The sequence below is a fragment of the Carassius carassius genome, chromosome 31 (assembly GCF_963082965.1).
Source record: "Carassius carassius chromosome 31, fCarCar2.1, whole genome shotgun sequence".
NCBI classification, from domain to species: Eukaryota; Metazoa; Chordata; class Actinopteri; order Cypriniformes; family Cyprinidae; genus Carassius; species Carassius carassius.
The window spans coordinates 567,694-589,031 of NC_081785.1; the positions used below are offsets into that span (position 1 = coordinate 567,694).

Below are 21,338 nucleotides of genomic sequence, written 5' to 3' on the forward strand. Positions count from 1 at the left end.
TTAGTGAGAAAATAAATGGCAAAAAGCCAGGAAAAAGTCATCATTGTGAGATTATTATTAATTGTGAGAGCAATTACTTTTTTATTTTTAAAATAAAAATAAAACAAAAGAAAAAATTGTGAGATAAAAACTCTTTTTTTGTGTGTGAGAAAATAGACATATGAAAAAAAAGGTCTGAATTGTGAAACTGTCAGAAAAAAGGTACAAAAGCTGTCATTAGACCTGTACTTTTTCAAAAGACACACCTTTGTACCTAAAAAGTCCATATTGGTATCTTAAAGATACATATTAGTACCTAAAGTATACATATTTCTGCCTAAGAGGTACAAAATTGTACCTTTTGAAAAGGTACCGCACCATGGACAGCTTTTGTACCTTTTTGACTGAGAGTGTGACGTAAAAAGTCTTGTTTAAAAGTGACAGCATTTTCTCATCGTGAGCCTAAAATAGATCATTTCTACTGTCACTGTTTGAAGAAAATGATGTATTAGCAGTTATAGCCTAATATTAATATATCTATATTATCTTTAAAACATAAAAGTTGTGTGTGAAAGTCTTGCAGGAACCCTTCTGCAAAGTTTTTGATTCAGTTGTTTGTTCCTGATAATAATGGTCTTGTCACTTGTTTATTGAGGAAGCCTCTCAGAAGGTTTTCTGTCTCTTTAGCATCTGGACGCTCTTTATCCAGGTGAAACAAAGCCTGAGGAAAGGGCTCCTGGGCTCTTTTGTATTTCTGCAGCTGTGAATCTTCAAAAAGCATTGTTTACTCGCTCGACTGCATCATTTCACTTCTTGAGAGACCTTCAGCTGTGTTTTACATCTCTCACCTTTATTCCAGTACAGTACACTTATAAAAATCCCTAGTTGACCCGCGTATATGACTTAAAGTAGTTTGTTGTGGTCCATTCTTTAAATTAGATGGATCTGTCATAAGTCACACAACTTTAATGAATTCATTTTTGGATTTAAACGTTCAGAAGAAGAGTCCTTGAGCTCAAACATTTGGAAATTGCTCGATACGCTACTAGGCAACCGTGCATAACATCTATCCCATAATTATACAAAATGCAGTTAGCTACAACCGATCCGTACGGTGGATTATCAGAAAAAGTTGAATAAAATCAGATGGTGTTTGACTTTGTCTATCTTTACTAAATCAGCAGTAGCAATAATACATGTTTAAATACATACAATTTTTAGATCGCACATGTACAAATGAGTATTACTGTATCAGTGAATCATTCTGTCCACATAGATATGCAATTAAAGTCAACTAAAATTCAGTATTAACATAACATGACTTTAAAATCTGACGATCAGCCAGAAAAGTTCATTCTCATCTCCTGCTGTCATTATAAACTGTGTTGATTTTTCAAAACAGAAACTGAAAGGTCGGAAAACCATTGTTACTAAGACCATTAGACTCGTCATATTAATAATATACAGTGAGATTACTGAAACCGAGAGGCTAGACTAGAGAATATCTTGCAGAAACACAGGCACTTTATGCACTGACAACTGGATTTATGCATATGCTTTCTGTCACATTATCAGAAATGTACTGTACTCACATAATGTACATTCATTCATTCTGCCAATATTCTTGTGCTTTTATTAACATTAGTACAGTCTCATGTTGGTATTAGGGCAAAATATAGAAATATAAACATATTTGCATCAAATAATTGAAACCATTTCCTTTTATTAATAAAATAATATGCTTTTGCTGCCTTTTATCGATAAGCATCTAAATATATTCTGAAATGATGCAATGTGTCGGTCATTCTTAAGGCAACACTGTCTGATGAACAGTCTGAGAACAGTTTGAGAAAACAAAGATTTCTCTCATTCAAAACAACGGGAATCAGTTCTATATTTTAAATGAACATACATAAAACTGCAAAACAACAAGATCTGCAAGTAAGCATCGCACAAACACAACTAAATAGTTAATTAATTCAATTAAATGCACTGCAAAACTAATCAAATGACACCTTTAACAGCCAAACTACTGAATGCTGTACATGTGTACTGTATGCATTAAAAAGCTCATGACAAAATTCAAGATCTATTTCAAAGCTCAGGTCTAATAATAAGCAATTTATTGTAAACAGCAATGTTTTAAATACAGTATAAACCTGAAACTGTGTCCTGCAGGAGTTTGTAAGAAACGTCACAGCATGTTAACTGTTAAAAAGCGCTGATGGATCTGAAAGTGAGCGTCCTGTAGACTGAGCCATGCATAGACACGCTCCAGTGTCTCTGGACCCGGGACGGCCGTCTGCCGGAAACGGACGGGAATATGAAAAAAACATGCATATTTACAGCTAACGCAGTCTGTGTTTGACGGGAATCTGTTCTTTCAGCAGTGTCTGTATTCCCATGATCCTCTGATGGAGCGGCCTGGTTTTCCGTGCCAGAATCTCAGTCCCAATCATAGTCCCAGTGAACTCATCATGTGGGTTTCACAGGGTGGTGTAGATGTAGACGAAGATGATGACGACGAGGTTGAGGATCGTCCCGATGATCCCCAGCATGGCCAGAATGGACTCTTCCTTGCTTTCCTTGTCTTGGATGCCCTTCTCCTCATCACTCAGAGCAGTGTTTAGCATTTTCCTCAGAGAAGTCTGCAGTTTTCCTCTCACACCAATCTGGGAAAACACACACCAGCTGACCGTCAGTCGATATTTAAACAGTGAAAGAGGAAACACTTCATCACGTCTTCAATAAACACGTTTAACAAACTAAATTAAGGTGTTATAGTAAAATAATAAAATAGGGTTATATAAAAAAAAAAAAAAAAAAATTGTAAATGAAACAAAAATAAAGTGCTGTACATGCTTTTTCAATCTTTCTACTTCAGAATTTCGCTTTTTATTCAATGTGCTACATGCCATTTTCCGTAATAAATTTAGAAATTCACTTGGAGTTTCTGAGTGAACATTGTTTTAAAAGTAAAACGACTGTATACTGTTGTAATACTATAGTACAAGGATGGTATAGTTGTTAGTTATATGATGCTTTAATGGACTGTAAAGAATACCATGGTACATGTCCAACAAGCCATGGTACTGCTGTGGTGCAATGTCCAAAAAAAAAAAAGAATAATAAAAAAAAGAAAAATGTTATATATATATATATATATATATATATATATATATATATTTATTCTTTTTTTTATATACATACATACACACATAAATTTAATTTAATTTATTTAAATTGTACTTTTTAATGGAACCTTATATTTACACCTAAAAATATACAGTTTTCCAAGTAAATATACCCATTTTATGTAAAATAAAAATATTATATATTTAATAAATTTAATTAATAGTTAAAGTATTTTTTTTTTTAAATAAAATACCAACAGCAATCAAATTATTAACAGAGTATAATTTTGTCATATATAACCGTAATGGCCACTGCAGCATTTCTCTGCTCTGTTGCACTGGTTTTCCTCAAGCTTTTAGAGTTATGATTTATTAAAGGGCATGAAAGAGATTTTTTCATCAAAAATACATTCATTTCTATCGTCCCATGAATAAAACATAATCAACCGATGGAAAATGTGCTTGAACGCAGGAAAAAGAAGTAGTATGCTCATGTATTTAGTGTTGCTGACCTTATTTAGCATTTATGCTTTCTAATAGTTCATGGATAAATGTTACATTTCATAAGTACACTTTATACAAAGTTGTGTGCAGTTTGCAGGCAAAAACTACTAAATTATTAATGTTTTTCATGTTTTACATTTTAATATTTATTAAAATGTATTAATAATCTCCAACAGTGGACAATACAAGCGTAATTAATAATTATTGAAAGTCTGAGACTGGGACAAGATTAGCTTGATATAAACATCTGTAGTTAAAAGGCAGCAAAAAATAATAATATTAATAATAATGAAGGCATAATAAGAGATATTATTGTGACCTTTGTATAACAAATATGAATGAATAAAAAACACAAATAAATTAAGTTTAAATCTGTGGAAAACTAAAAAATAATGGGAGAATAAAGTGCTTGCAGTTGGAAAATCAGCTGTTTCTCTTCTGCATACACAATAGAAGAGCATCTTTAGAGACATCTGATGGCAGACTGACACGTTAAACTGCTGGATGAAGTGATGTCAGGATCCCTAGAGACTCAATCATGCTCCAGATTCATGTGCTTCGGTCCATAAGAGCCAGACAACAGTGTGCCAGGTCTTTTGTCATGAATACTGGAAAGTGAAAGAGACAGGAATTGCAGTTTCTCCAGAAGGATCTTTCCTAGAATCCTATCGGACATTGTGCTAGAGTTTCTCCTGTATTGCTAAATTGCTGCAAATGAAAGGAAATCTCAAATCTGATCCTCAGGATCTTTTGAGGAGCGTTTGTTTCCAGAAGCTTTACCTTCACTGTTCCTCAGCGGAGGAATGATCTTCACAAGCCTCCAGAACAACTCTCCTTTATTTCTTCATCTCTCAATCAGCACTGGATTACACTGCATTATATGTTTGGATCAATCTCATCTTACTGAGACATATTACTGGAGATATAGAGCTACGACTGATATTTATATACAGTACATTTATAACAGTATCTACTCTACTGCTAGAAAAATCTCATTGATTTATATCACAAGAATCAAAATGTCATCATATAAATATCAGCATCTGCAGCAAATTGCAAGTTTTGCTCTGAATAAAATTGTCTCTGAATAAAATTGAGCTATTTTTCCATCATATTCTCACTGTATCAGACTATATGAGCCACAAAGGCTTGATGGATCAAATATGATGCTAAAAAAACAAACAAAGAAAAAAAAAACGCAATTTTTTAAGGCTTAATAATCTGATGCATTTAAAAAAATATATATTTTTCCGATCATTTTCGAAGCAAATTAGATGATATATAAAACTTTGTTTAATGCATGTTGAGGTTTGTGTGTGTCTGATCCTCTGAGAATGTCATAAACAGGGCTTTCCTCAAGGCGAACCTTCCTATTGTACACTAGATGTGCTCTCATGCATGAAGACATCTTCTCCGCGCTGCTAGAAGACATGCTAGAGAGTGTCAGACGTGCCAGGATCGGAGGCTGGAAACAGCTCCACCAGAGAGAGCAGCTGCTCGGCGCTCGGAAACAAAGTGGACAGCGTCCAAATCCACTTTACCAACTGTCCAGCTGGGATGAAAACAACATCGAGCTGTGTGACATTAGTCCAGGAACATGGGTCATGAGGTACTCCGGACATATCATTTGATAAAAACTTAAGAATAAAGCCCAGCCATCTGTAGAGTTTTGAGTGAGAATGTGTTTTAGGGTTGCACATTCAAGTGCAGGTGACAGAAGGCTGAAAAATGATGCTTCTAGAAATCAAAAAGGGTTTTCACGCTACACTTTGTGTTGCAAACCCCGGATGACACAGTGCTCAAACATGGTATTGCAACAAAGAACCAATCATAAAAGGCCAAAAACATACACAAAGGGTTTCATTTGTGCATCTGCATCTTAGATTTATTTATTTATTTATTTTGTTTGTTTTTGTAGTGTTTATCATAAAATCACTTTTCTTTCCCTGTATGACATAGACGTTCTGAAGGTATTTATAAACGTTACTGATAATCAATATTTGTAGACTTTGTTGAAACTTTAAATGTGCACGCTGTTAAAAAAAAAAAATGCTACACTGAAAAATATGATGTATGATTTACAGTTTTTACTCAGAAATGGTTAGTATGTTTCAGAATAATTACAAAGAAACAATAACACTTTGGATTAAACATGACATTTTGAAGCAGAAAGACTGAAACCATATTTTCTTCTTAAAAGTGCTCCAATCAGTTTACAACTAAGAAAAATCATTTTTTACAGTAGCTTTTTCTTTGTAATTATTTATGTAATTTACATGCAGTGAAAATTGGTTTAATGAAAATCCTATGCCATTTTCCCAGTAAATATCAGTTAAAAGTCAAATGTAAGAATCGACTGGCATATAAATTACATCAGAGCAACTTCCATTGCATTGATGAAAACAGGCACTGTCAGGTGAACTATTCTTTAATATCACTTTTGCAATATTAATATCAATATGTTTTGCTCTTTTGTTTTATAGTATTTAATGTCACATCTGTATGCATGACATTTCATAGAAAAAGTGTTGTTTGGAAACTTTGCTGGAAAAAAAAAACAGAGAAGAAATATACACAGAACCATTTATAAATAGACAATTATTAAAACAGGTTGCATGCTTGTTAGTGCTGTTCTTGTCCAGTTATTTTTTATTAAATGCATACATATGCACATTTGAATGTCAGCCCAGAGTTTGTTTAAATGCAAATTCATTTTTCTAAATCCCAATCCTTGGCATTGGGAAATATTATATTTCTTGCAGAAAACCCACATAACTAGACTTGATGCAACCAAGTTGCAAGAACAGCCTGACAGATGACAAATGGAAAGATTTTGCTGCCTGATTGCATTTTCACTGCATGACGGAAAATATTTAGACACCATTCTAATGAATAGGCTTTTCTGGGCTCTTGAATGCCAATTAACCTGAACCCCACTGAACACCCCTGAGATCAGATGAAAGTGAATGTTATTAGATGTTATCAGATCAGATGATACTGAATAAATACAAATCCCTGCATCCTTGATCAACATGCAATGGGAAGTCTGTAATATGTTGCATATTAACGGCAACTTCTTGTACACACAGATGATGTTCAGTCAGAGGAACTTTCATTCCTAAGCAGAAAACATGCTCTCTGGAGAAGTGAATGGTCAAACCTTTGCCCACTCAAATTATTTCAGGCATTTGAAATGTTTGAAGACATTAAGCTGCTCTGACAGTGTTGCTGCCAGCGTTGATTTAAAATGAGTTCAAATAAACACACACACACACACACACACATACACACTTGTGAGCAAATTCATGACAGATGAAAACGCTCCTCAAGCATTGTTTTGTATCTGACCAGGAGCTGTTTTATACAGTGTAACTGAATTTAATCTAAAGCACATAATGCAGCCAAAAGCACTTTCTCATAACACATACTGTATTTGGTCACAAACACTCAAATCATTTGCAACTTATATTAAATACGCTGTAAAAAGCGTTAACCTGTTCAAAGAGCTTTTTCTACCCGATTCAAATTCATTTTGGTATAATTCAGAAAATTAATGTTCATAGGTTGGTTCAGTGATGTTAGATAATATTTCTAAGTTGTATTAAACTATTTAATTTGGATCTTACCATTTTAGATTATTACAGAGTAAGAATGAAATCAATTAAATCAAATTAAATTGGCTGTAGTCTTTTCTAATTAACTTATTTTTTCAGTTCATTTAAATTAGATTAAACTAACTTAGATATCTAGTTACAGAATGTTGTAAAACTTAAAAAAAATTGAAGGTGAAATTGGTTAAATTATTTTGATGAGTTATGGGGAAACATGTTGATCAATGATTTTTACAGTGCAATAATGTTAAACCTAAAATGATTTCAGAAACAGATATCAGAATTTCTTTTTTTTACAGATTTACAGACTTGTTCAGTATCAGGTGTAAGTGTTAGAAATTGCATAATTAATCAGAAGTTCCATTAACTTCATTTTTTATTATTTTTGCAATATCTCAATTTAAATTATAAATTTGTTAAATTTGAGTGAAAATTGTTTCTACATCAAACTTCAGTTCATCACACTGTAAAAAAAACCCACCTAGTTGCTGCCTTAATCTTTTTTAAGTATAATCAAGTTGGATGTAAAAGACATTTCAATTAAATTATGTTTTCAGTTAATTTAAATGCTTTAGGCAATCTAGAATAGCTTTAAAAACGAAGCTGAAATTGGTTCATTTATTTTCATGTTAAATCTGAACTGACTTCTTTTTTTATTTTTATTTAAATGTCAGTCCAAAATTCAAGTAACTTTATTATAATTTGAAGGAATAAACAACCCATTACTTTTGCAATATTAATAGTAATATTTTCTTCACTCTTGTTTTACAGTATTTAATGCCACAACTGTATGCATGAAATTGCACAGACAAAGTTTGTTCAGCGTCAAACGCCTCTGTATCCCAGGAGACGGGGATCATCTTACCTTGCACAGCATCAGGAGGAACATAGCACTGGACATGCTGAGCGTGACCGTCTTTCTGAAACACACGAGCATCCCTGGCAGCTCAGAGTGAAGTCGTATCCCATCATCCTTTAGCTGGGAGGGAGCTCCAGATTGACTGAGAGAGGCTGTGATTTCCAGGCGTCTGACGTGTGTCGTTTCTCACGGCGCTCCAGGGTTTTCCTGCCCAGATTCATCTCACTTGTTCCCGAGTTGAGTTGTTATGAGCTTCTCATGCAAAGCCCTCTCTCTCTTTGTTCTTTCGTGGATGAACAGATGAGAGAGGGAGGTTCTGTTACCTCTTTTTAATTAGCCAAAGCCCTGTTAACAAACTCAATAAGCTTTTTTCTTGGATTCCCAGTCCTTAATTTCAGGTTTTCAAACCTAGTTCTGCTTCTCTGATGTTAAAGAAATGATCAAATCCAGGACGGTAAGTGCCTTGGAGTGCTAAAGTAATCTTCTGAGATGTGTCCTCAGACAGAGACGAGAGTGCTCGTGCTTGGTGGGAGTCGCACCGCCCAACACTGATGCTCCGGAGGCAGAAGGCTTCCCCTGATTCCATCCAACTCGCATATCAATGCTACACAGGTTGCCTGGCAACCGTCTCAGGACCACCACACAACGCCTGATGACAAGAAGCGTTTATGACAGCGGGCTTTATGAAGGGGAGGGTCTCCGACGCTCCTGATTCTCTCAGCTTTTAATGCTCCCACAGTCTGCTGGGAGCTGTCAGTGTTACCAGAAGCAGGTGCAGAACCTGAAACCTCCATCGATTACCCAGCATCCTCTGCTCTCCGTGGAAACACTTTTCTCAAACATGCCAAAACTTTCTTTTAATACATAATAGTCTATGAAAGAATTAAAATCATGGAATATTGTATTTGACAAGAACAGCCAATTAAAATTCATTAAAATTAAAATGATACTGCGGCATCTGCGCCACTTTTATGTAATCAACAGAAGAGTGATAATGATTTTATGCAATATTTATATAAACAAGAAGTAAAATATAGAGAATCATACATTGAAGATGCTGTTTGTTCATGCATTTTTTACTTCAAAGTCAAAGTCACCATTAATTATATAGCGCTTTAAACAAAATACATTGCGTCAAAGCAACTGAACAACATTCATTAGGAAACAGTGTCAATAAAGCAAAAATGATAGTTAAAGGCAGTTCATCATTGGATTCAGTTATGTCATCTCTGTTCAGGTAAATAGTGTCTGTGCATTTATTTGCAATCAAGTCAACGATATCGCTGTAGATGAAGTGTCCCCAACTAAGCAAGCCAGAGGCGACAGCGGCAAGGATCCGAAACTCCATCGGTAACAGAATGGAGAAAAAAACCTTGGGAGAAACCAGGCTCAGTTGGGGGGCCAGTTCTCCTCTGACCAGACGAAACCAGTAGTTCAATTCCAGGCTGCAGCAAAGTCAGATTGTGCAGAAGAATCTCTAGCCGGTCTCTAACCTGGAGTGTTTCAAAAAACATGGGACACTGGAAACTTCCTGAATGATTCAGTATTTTGAAAGAATCGGTTGAGTGAATGATTTACAGTTTTTTTCAGTCGCTAACAATCGTTTGTCCAAACAGTTGTCACATTTCCAAAACTCTAAACACAGTTAGCACAGCATCAGTCTTTTGTGGCCATACCATTTACACATTTCATGTCGTTTTCACACAATATGCAGTCAGTGAACACATTTCCAAAATGCTTATATTTTCTTAACAGACAAGCTATACCTCCCAACAAAATTATGCATTGTTTTTGTAGTATTTACGAATGTTAACACACAACATCCCACAATAGCAAAAACAATATTCCAAACCTTAGATACAGTATAAAAAAAACTCTGCTTCTGCAATGATATCAGTTCAAAAACAATATGTCTCAGCTGATAATAAACAAACAATTGAATAATTGACATACAGCTGATTTATGTTGGGTAAATTAGGACAACCACAGCTGGTTCCAGTCTGGCTTAGACTCGGTGGCAGGGGTTATTTTTTTCTATTACTATAAAAGGAGGACTTTGAGGAGTGATGTTTTTGGAAACAGAAACAGAAAAAGACAAACACTGTAATGTCTGGACAAGGAAGAGGAAGAGGAAGAGGAAGAGCAAGGGGCCCAGGGAGAAGAGCAGGCCCCGTGAGAGATGCAGAAGGAGATGCAGAAGGAGGTGCAGTGAGAGGTGCAGTAAGAAGTGCAGGCCCGTGAGAGATGCAGAAGGAGGTGCAGTGAGAGGAGCAGTGAGAGGAGCAGGTGCAGTGAGAGATGCAGAAGGAGGTGCAGTGAGAGGAGCAGTGAGAGGAGCAATGAGAGGAGCAGGTCCAGTGAGAGATGCAGAAGGAGGTGCAGTGAGAGGAGCAGTGAGAGGAGCAATGAGAGGTGCAGGCCCCGTGAGAGATGCAGAAGGAGGTGCAGTGAGAGGAGCAGTGAGAGGAGCAATGAGAGGTGCAGGTGCAGTGAGAGATGCAGAAGGAGGTGCAGTGAGAGGAGCAGTGAGAGGAGCAATGAGAGGTGCAGGTGCAGTGAGAGATGCAGAAGGAGGTGCAGTGAGAGGAGCAGTGAGAGGAGCAATGAGAGGAGCAGGCCCCGTGAGAGATGCAGAAGGAGGTGCAGTGAGAGGAGCAGTGAGAGGAGCAATGAGAGGTGCAGGCCCCGTGAGAGATGCAGAAGGAGGTGCAGTGAGAGGAGCAGTGAGAGGAGCAATGAGAGGAGCAGGTGCAGTGAGAGATGCAGAAGGAGGTGCAGTGAGAGGTGCAGTGAGAGGTGCAGGTGCAGTGAGAGATGCAGAAGGAGGTGCAGTGAGAGGAGCAGTGAGAGGTGCAGGTCCAGTGAGAGATGCAGAAGGAGGTGCAGTGAGAGGAGCAGTGAGAGGAGCAATGAGAGGTGCAGGTCCAGTGAGAGATGCAGAAGGAGGTGCAGTGAGAGGAGCAGTGAGAGGAGCAGGTGCAGTGAGAGATGCAGAAGGAGGTGCAGTGAGAGGAGCAGTGAGAGGAGCAATGAGAGGTGCAGGTGCAGTGAGAGATGCAGAAGGAGGTGCAGTGAGAGGAGCAGTGAGAGGAGCAATGAGAGGTGCAGGCCCCGTGAGAGATGCAGAAGGAGGTGCAGTGAGAGGAGCAGTGAGAGGAGCAATGAGAGGTGCAGGTCCAGTGAGAGATGCAGAAGGAGGTGCAGTGAGAGGAGCAGTGAGAGGAGCAGGTGCAGTGAGAGATGCAGAAGGAGGTGCAGTGAGAGGAGCAGTGAGAGGAGCAATGAGAGGTGCAGGTGCAGTGAGAGATGCAGAAGGAGGTGCAGTGAGAGGAGCAGTGAGAGGAGCAATGAGAGGTGCAGGCCCCGTGAGAGATGCAGAAGGAGGTGCAGTGAGAGGAGCAGTGAGAGGAGCAATGAGAGGTACAGGCCCCGTGAGAGATGCAGAAGGAGGTGCAGTGAGAGGAGCAGTGAGAGGAGCAATGAGAGGAGCAGGTGCAGTGAGAGATGCAGAAGGAGGTGCAGTGAGAGGTGCAGTGAGAGGTGCAGTGAGAGGAGCAATGAGAGGTGCAGGTGCAGTGAGAGATGCAGAAGGAGGTGCAGTGAGAGGTGCAGTGAGAGGTGCAGTGAGAGGTGCAGTGAGAGGAGCAGGTGCAGTGAGAGATGCAGAAGGAGGTGCAGTGAGAGGTGCAATGAGAGGTGCAGGTCCAGTGAGAGATGCAGAAGGAGGTGCAGGTGCAGTAAGAGGAGCAGGTGCAGGAAGAGGAGCAGGCCCAAGGAGAGGGCAATGTAGAGGTGTAAGGATGCGTGGTGGTGGCATTCCAAGGGCTGCAAGAACAGTAGTCAGTGATGAAATTCGTGCCACTATCATTGACCACGTAATCAACCACGGTCTCTCACTAAGAGAGGCTGGTGAAAGAGTGCAACCCAATTTGAGGCGGTCAACCGTTGCCTCCATTATTCGCATCTTTCAACAAACCAACAGGTAAGTAGTGCATTTTACATGGACTGTTTCTATTCTCACTTGGCATGTCAATAAGGTCATACAGTAATGCATATGTTGATTTTTTTTTTCCTCTAAAGACTGCAACGTCTTCCACCCTCTGGGGGAAGAGGAAAGCTCCTCAATAATGATCAAGAGCTTGCCATTGTGGAAATGGTTGTTGCAAATAATGCAATAAAACTGCATGAAATTAAAACTAGAATTGTGGAGGACCATGAGATATTTGGCAATATAGAAAGCATCAGCCTCACAACGATTACGCGGACATTGTCCAAACACAGAGTGCGGATGAAGCAGCTCTACACTGTTCCCTTTGAGAGGAACAGTGAGAGAGTCAAGGAGCTACGATATGATACGATACAATATGTCCAGGTATAGTGTATATTCAATTCAATGTCCAGTATTACTGTATTAGCTTTGCACATTGCAAGTAGGTAACCTACACAGTAATAGGTTGCAGTACAATATGGTATACAGTAATGACTTGATATACATAAACCTTGTTTCAGAGAATTATGGAATTGGAGGCCAACCAGGCCCCTCATGAATTCATTTACATAGATGAGGCAGGATTCAATCTGTCCAAAAGGCATCGACTTGGACGAAATATAATTGGAAAAAGGGCCACAGTTGATGTGCCAGGACAGAGAGGGGCAAACATTACCATGTGTGCAGCAATGGAAAATGCAGGATTACTCCTTCAGAGATGTCAGGTTGGACCCTATAATACCGAGCGCCTCCTTGCCTTTCTCAATGATCTCCACCAGCGCCTGGTACCAGAGCAGGATCAGGAGGGTGAAAACATGAGGACCTTTGTAGTTACCTGGGACAATGTTGCTTTCCATCATTCGCAAGCAATAACAGTATGGTTTGAAGTCCACCCAAGACTGGTAAGTCTCTTCATTCCACCCTATTCACCTTTCCTCAACCCCATAGAGGATTTCTTTTCTGCATGGAGGTGGAAGGTTTATGACCATCAGCCACATGACCAGATGTCCCTCCTTGAAGCCATGGATGCTGGCTGCAGGGACATCACAGTTCAAGATTGCCAAGGGTGGATCCGACATACAAAGCGGTTTTATCCCAGGTGCATCGCCTTGGATAATATTAGATGTGATGTTGACGAAAACATGTGGCCTAACCCTGAAGATCGCAGGGATTAGATAAATTAATTTTGTGCTATTTTTAGTTCCCCCCTTTTTATCTGGGCTTTTGGCTGTTTTTTCTTTTCTTTTCAGAAGAAAATTTTGTTTTTGTAAGCATTTTGTTAACTGTAAGCATTGCAATACTGTAAAATTTTTCTGTTCTATTATACTGTGTTTCTACTGTACCTCCTTCAGTAAACAATAAAGAAAAAAAAACTGATATGCTTTTTACTAGAATGCGTTTGAATGTGAACATTACTGTACATGTGGACATGCAGGTCCCAACCAAGAAATTTAGTGTAAAAGGTGGATTGCATGTTACCTGAAACATAAAAGTCTATGCCGTTTTTCTAATAACAATAACCAGTATTTTGAAACCTGGTGTACTGTGATTGACTGCATATACTTTGTGAAGTGAAAACAAGTGTTATTCTTTGAAAGAATAATTTCATTTTGAGTCAGATTTCCAGTGTTTTGGTAAAGTTAGTGTGTGCGCAGAGAAACATGTGTTCTGTTTTGAAATGGAGAGTTAGTATATATTTAACAAAATGTGTTTTTGAGAAGAAAATGATCAATTCGGCCAATTGTGTTTTGTAGGTGTAAGTCTGTGTTAAGAGTTTAGAAAAATGATCTGAAGTATGGGTAAGCGCTTGTTAGCGATTGAAAAAAACTGTAATGACTCAGTCACTCACATTTTTAATTCCTGACTGATTCAGTGTTTTGAAGAGTTATAAGTTAGTTACAAGAGTCACTTGTTGGCATCTATTGGTGTGAAGATGTAACTTTCGCTGAAAATCCCTATAGACTGACAGTGTGTTTTGAACAATTGTCTTACAGTCACATGTGCAAAACTCTAACTACAGTCTGCACAGCAGCAGTTCATGTGACCAAACTCTAGTTCGTTTTTCATTGCTTGAACACAGTTTTCAAAACTCTACACACTTATCCCACGACTTTAACCACAACCTGCACAACACTGTGGATTTACAGCACTTTGTTCAAATGCTAACACACTGCTGTCAAAACTGTGAAGCACACATTCAGAACAGAAGAGATTTCAAACACTGCTGATTGCAATTTCAGGATTAGCCCTGAAAATTATGTGTTCGAATTACAGTATGCACTTTTATTTTCTACCTTTTTTTCTCATTACTGTAATTCTGTAAATCACTACAGACTATTGAAGCAAACTGCTAATTTTCATTTACCTTGAATTGTTATGTTCTAAAAATGTAAATAAATCATGTGAAAGAATGTCCCTCTTTTCTCTGAAGAAAATATGACTTTGTATGAAGTCACTGAAATTGTTCATGTAAAGATGAAAAGTGAGTATTTTCGATGCTAGTGTTTCTCCTCTTAGTGTGTTCTGAGTGACGGTGTGTGTTATCTCAGTGAGGGTTGTGTGTAGTGTTTGGCTGCACTGAGTCTTTTTTGAGCCGTGTGTTAAGAGTTGTGTTGCTTGGAATGAGTTTTGCAGGTGATGTGAACTGTTTATCTCAGGTGACTCTTGAGTTGAGTTGAGCACATGTAGCTCCAGTTTTGCTCACTGTCGTTTAGCAATCGAAAAAAACTGCATATATTCTCTGTACATTATAAAACTTCATTGCTTTGCAGTTCCCTAAAAGGGAAATTTTAGGTGGACTCAATAGCCATCACTTGATATGGATAAAGATATGTATAAAAAAATACCATACACACAAAACCACATCCATATACAGCCACACAAATATCCAAGTAAAAAAAAAAAAAAAAATGCAAATGCTTTATCTGTATTTTGTTGCAGTGTAGTTTTAGTCTATCTTTTTAATTTTGATACATGCAAAAATAAGATAACATATTATATGCAAACACAAATTGCATGTATTTCTATCAGTAAGAGACTGTAGAATAGATTACATTTATTCCCAATAAAAAACAAAAATTGTAGCGATGCTTTAATAGGTTTTATTTTTATTTCTACGGCATCAGTTAAAGTCAGGCTTCTGCTCCATAACGTTAATACAAATGAGATAACTTCATAGTCCAGGCTTACTGATCCTTAATGTCATTAGATTTATGCGTTACACAAATTGTATGTCCAACATTTTTAAATGCACAATAATTTATTATGTAGGTGGGATGTTAATGGAAAAGTTTAGCATATTAAAAAAAAAATCAAAACAAATTGGTTTAAGCTTGTTTTTAATCGGCCATGCAATGGCCTGGAATAGACAGCAATAAAAAATGGAAATGCAAAGGAAACATTTGCCCGACTAAAATCACTAGCACGCATAATTTTATTGCTTACTCTGTGTCCTCTTCTGTCTGAGATGAACTTACTTCAAATGACTTTCACCGGTACATTTATAACAATTAATCAGAAGGAACAACCGGTTCACTCCTGCCAGCAGACTGAGCACTACTGAACAAACTGCTGTCTTAATCACGCAGGACTGATTTAGAAATGCAGCTCAGCCAAAATCCATGCATGCAGCATGCCATGTTGAGAACGTATAGTTCTCCAGTGATTTCAGAGCTGTGGGACTCACCTGCCCATGCCTGGGTCGACCCACGCAGCAGAAAGAAGTTTGCATGTGTTTGCAGAATAGAGACAACAGGACCTTGAAATGGCCCAGAGCTCTGTGATTAGTCCTTTCATCCTAAGTGTTTCTGACCAAGTTGAAAAGGGCATTGCAGGCATTAAACACTGGCTCAGGGGAAGAGGAGAGGGAACTGGCCCTCTACCGCGTGCAGCACAATTTTCACTTGGCAAAATATAAAAGCACTGACCTTGCTGCAGAAACCGTAAAAAGCTACCATAGACAAATCAGGTCTCTATCCTTGAGTGTTTCAAAAAACATGGGACACTGGAAACATTTTGAACCAGGATAACAGATGCAGTCAGTGTAGTATTATCCTCTAATGCAGTGAATCTCAACTGGTTTCGTTCAGGTCCCAGATTTGTTTTATGATACATAGTTGAATTTCAGTGTTTTCATGCTTTCAGCAGCCAATAATTGTTGAGTCTTCACCTGCTAGTGAACTCATATGTCATGTAGTCTGGATCTACTTTTGTAGTTTTGTTTATGGTTTTTGGGGAGGATGAAATGTCACGTCACAAGCATTTACAATACCATAGAATTCGATTGGCACATGACCTTTGACAACAACAACAAAATATAGAAGCATTTGGAAAATATATGGAATAATTTTCCTCTCTCTTTTAAAATATAGTATATTAATTTTTATTAATTTGTAAGTTGCATTTTAATATTTGCATTTAACATTGTTTTTTTTTGTGCACTCCTAAAGGTCAATTAATTCAGTTCAGTTTAAAACTTTAAAAATAAGGTTAAAATTAACTTTAAAAAATATAAGTGAAAGCATATATAATATATAAAAATAATCGAAACACGGACTTAAAACAAGCTGCATATATTTTATTTTATTTTATTTTATTTTGCTGAGAAGTGACTGAAATTTATGGCCAGTGGTAATCACATTTGCAAATAAATACTTATTATAACTCCTGAATTATTGAAAACTCTGAAAACGTGTTGTTTCTCTTCAGTCCACAAACACATGTCAAACATCCCAAGAAAGCTCAGTGGAAATCAGTCTAATGCTCATGTTTCTTTTTTTGCTATTGATATTGATGCTATACTTAAATCAGTATGTCATGTTCAGCCCTATAATGAGGATAAATGACACCAGTGACAGACGTCTGTGAAGGGAACAGCCAACACATCAGTCCCAGCACCTCTATCCATGAAGAAAAGACATTATTCATCCAGATAAACAAATAAACCAAACCAAATCACATATTGAGAAAAGTCTCATGTCTGGTTCTTCTTGCCTTATGTTGTTCAGGCCTTAATAATAGATGCTCCTTAGCTCCGGCAGAAGACCACTGTGTTGCATGATGGCCATGGCTTAATTCCCAGCGTACAATGCTCTTAAATCTATATCTTGAATAGACTGCAAACTTCACACAAAGAGAGACTGATTCACTAGAATGTGATTTAAATCTTGACCTGGATTCAGAAGCTATTGACTTTTGTGGATTTAGCCTTGACTTGGATCTAGTCTTTAGGTCTTCAATGAGAAATGTTACACATACACATGTACAAACGATTCTCATTCTATTTTTGTCTTTCATTTTTCTGTGAAAATTAGCATTTTTGACCTTATTATATAGAATACTTTATGAATTGTCTTACAGTTTTTTTCGATTGCTAAACGACAGTGGGCACAACTTAAGTCACATGTGCAAAACTCTAACTACAGTCTGCACTACCAACAGTCACCTGAGCTAACTGTAAAGGGATAGTACACCCAGAAACGAAAATATCTTTTAAGTCACTTTCAGGTTTTTCCAGTGTTGAATCAATTTCTTTCTTCAGTTGAACACACACACACACACACACACACACACACACACACACACAGATAAAAGATATTTTGAAGCATATTGGTAACCATGTGGCTGTTGGTACCCATTGACTTCCACAGTATGGAAAAATAAAATAAATACATACTATGGCAGTCAATGGGGACTGGAAACTGTTTCAACAAATTTGTTCAACAAAAGAAAGAAACTCAAAGAAGTCTGGAACAACTTATTTTCCTTACGTTCCCATTAAGGTATAAACATGTCATTTCTAAATGTTCTCTGATTGTTGAGAATGTGCAGTTTTTTAAATGTTTTTAAAACGTTTTTCTTGATTCTTGCCAACGTTATAGAAAACATTAAGTGAACGTTTCATTTGGCCATTTTGCAAACTTTATGGGAACATTTCTTTTGGATATGTTTTTGAATGTGTTACTTTTTCCGGATGATCTGAAAGAACTATAGTAAATGGCGTTTAAAAACTTTACATGAATGTCCAACTAAAGTGCTTCAGAAATACGCTTTATGAACATTAAAGACCAGATAATAGAGCAAACACTCTAATAAAGTTACTGGAGGAATGTTTATTCATAACTTTGAGAGAACCTTGTTTTGAAAACGTTCTCTTCTACCACTATATTATACTACTATATAATTTTTTTTATGATTCGGCAATTCATTTACACAGCAACTGCATTTTGGGTGCCTTTGAAAAGCGAACTTTTGAAAACTTTCGATACTTTTATCATATGGGTGTAAACTACAAAAATGTACATTTGGGAAAAGGCATGCATATTGCATGTTAAGTCTATAAGTATGTGTGCGTTTCTTTTCAAAATGACATTGCCAGCTGCTTTCTTCAGTTTTTTACCAGCTGCTTTTTTCCATGCAATCACAATGAACTTGTGCCGAGAGTGTGAGTCAGAATTGTATTATTTGGGTGGATTGTTGCTTTAAATGTTCCCTCCGACTCTGTGCACAGCAGGTTTTCGTCTGGAGAAAGCCTTAAAGTTTGAGATGCATGAAGTCTGGATTCTCCACAGACCGTCCTCTGGTTTCTCTCGCTGAATCTTACATCGTGACACATCAAACGGCTGTCAGACTCAGAACATGAAAGAAACAAACATCATCTGAGCCGCTTTCATTCTTCTGAAAACAATCCAGACATGAAGACTTGACCCATCCAGGACATCCTGTATGAAATCTCTTACTCTCGCATGTCATATAATCAAACACACTCACAGTATGGGTTTTATACGGTAGAAAGCAAGATGTATTTACTATCGTGCTATAACTTTTATTTGGTACCTACAGGGTTAATTTAGGCAACAAACAAAACAAAACAAAATTTTGTTACTTTAATAAATGTTAACTGAATTTTTTTCCTCCTCCAAATTTAACATTTCAACATTTCTCATTTTAATTTAACTTGATGTACTAAAATGACTAAAACCAAAACTTAAATAATTAATAAAAACTATAAACATGAAAAAAACTTTAACTAAAATTTAAATGAAAACAAAAAAATATAAAAATGCAAAGTTAAAATATGAATAAAAACTGTAATAATATAATACATTGATACCAAAATAACAAAATAATAAATAATTTTTATATTTCAGAAGTCAACATTTTACATGAAAATATGATTCATATTTATTATTAGCAACATTTTGTTCATATTAAATATTGCAAAAAGGCTTAATTATTTCATTTGAAATAAAGCACAAAATGTAATAATTTGGTCATTGAGAAGATGTTGGTTTCTCTTAAGATGATTTTCTACTTATGAATATCTGTCAAAACCAGTTTGCATATAGTATATCTGTCAAAACCAAAATAGATGTGGCAGAATTGGTCAGGCTCCAGTTGAATGATAAGGAACAGGCAGATATTACCATAAACCATGAATCGGTCTTACAGGATTAGTGCAAAACAAACCCAGATACATCTGAAGATTCTGGGTATTAAAAACGATACGTGAATTCCCAGGCCTGCCGACTGGACCGCTGTGAATAGGGGATAATTCTTCTGAGGATTTAACAATGCTACTTCTCCAGGCGAGATACGGCTCGTCTCTCTCAGACTCTGAGATTAGAGGATGCGAGTTTGGCAGCGGTTCAATCCACTGCTCCTGATCTCCAGAAGTTCAATACCTCAGCAGGTGCAGCTGGAGTATTGACTTTCACAACAGAGAACCGCCTGAGTTCAGCCGAGGGAAACATGGAGATGCTGAAGACATGTATTGTATGGAAGACATGTACAAGTATCGTGTAATCGGGAGACAAAACAAGCAAAAACGCAAAGCCTCGAGACACATTTTATAAAAGTTGAAGCATCTCGAAGTGGCATGAAAGTCTATAGCGTATGTTTACATAGAAAAACATGAACAAAGGAGTGAATGATGCTTTCGAAACACTGCCTCGCCTCATCAAGCTCCAAAACACTTACAAAACAAAGAGCTTGTGTCGAACTCATCTAAATCATGTGATTTTAGAAAATGAGACTTCGTTATGAAATACTATCTTGAACATTGGTTACAAAACAATTCAAAATTCCAATGGTTCATCGTCAGCTGGTGTTTTATAATCTAGGTTCATTTTTAATAAATGTAATGACTTTTAAAACTAATGCATTTATGATACAAAACGAAGAATGACACTTAGTTGCTTCTAACTGTTGCCAAGCCCCGCCTAATGACACACAAAATCAACACTACCAATTTTACATAGCCTTCAAACTTAATGTTTTTTAATTATATGTATATCAAATTTAATGGATTACACTTTCATGAAAACATATGCTATTTGTTTGTAAAAGGGTGTCATAACCCTAACCCTAACCCTAACCCTAATAGCCAATACCCAAGTTTGCCTTTGGATGTGGCATGTTGATGTGAAACAAGGCAGCAAACAAGTCTCTTTAGAAACATAATGAATGTTTTGATAATGAAATAAATTTAATTGTTTGTGCTGTATTTCAGGAATATAAAATGCTACAATATTATAAAGTTAATCACTCATTTTTCACATTCGATTGGTTTAAAATGTTTTTTTGTTTTATTTTTTTTGTTGTTGTTTTTTTTTAATTTTGCTTAATATAAATAATAATTGTAAACAAGAATAACTATTCTTAAAATATAGAGTGACATTTATACAGTACAAATACAACCAGGATATTTTTTGGAACTAATTTATTGAAAAACTAATAAGAATAACACCCTATTACTTAAATAATTATATATAAATGAAAATTGTTTGACTTCATATTTGAGACTTTTGTAAGTCTCAAGTCTTAAATTTAATTACAGTTCAAAACATTAAATATATCTTTAGAAACTCTAAAATGAGACTTGTGACTTTTAATTTTAGGTTTTTTTTTTTCCTCAGCTAAATCTCAATTGGCTCTATCTTATAGCTGGAGGATTAACAATTAAGATCTCATTTGTGATCTTTCATTCCTACAGGAAACTTTAAATCATTAATGAAATCAAAACTATTGTTTTGGAGCAAAGCGACCCACTTCTTTATCAGGTGGCAGTATTTTATCTTGCTTCATCACATAATGGCTCATCCAGAAGTTTTCATCGAGCATAATTCACCAAACTAGCGATGCATATTGAGTGAAAGACTTGCTGAAATCTACTAATCCGACCATTTCTTTGTGCCTCTCCAGGGAAATCACATTTCTGAACCCTTTTACAGAGCTGCTGAGCACATTAAATGTAAATCTTTACG

The 21,338-nt window shown here is 36.7% G+C and overlaps 1 protein-coding gene across 1 annotated transcript; it reads right to left on the bottom strand.

Annotated features, from left to right (window-relative positions):
• Window positions 1-2,465: 2,465 nt before the first annotated feature.
• On the bottom strand, window positions 2,466-8,457 carry LOC132111977 (protein TUNAR-like). The gene is made up of 2 exons (XM_059519578.1): window positions 8,094-8,457; window positions 2,466-2,651 (listed from the first exon to the last, which is right to left on the bottom strand). The coding sequence occupies exons 1-2, from the start codon at window positions 8,163-8,165 to the stop codon at window positions 2,466-2,468; spliced, it is 258 nt and encodes an 85-aa protein (XP_059375561.1). The 5' UTR covers window positions 8,166-8,457.
• Between the last annotated feature and the right edge of the window lie 12,881 nt (window positions 8,458-21,338).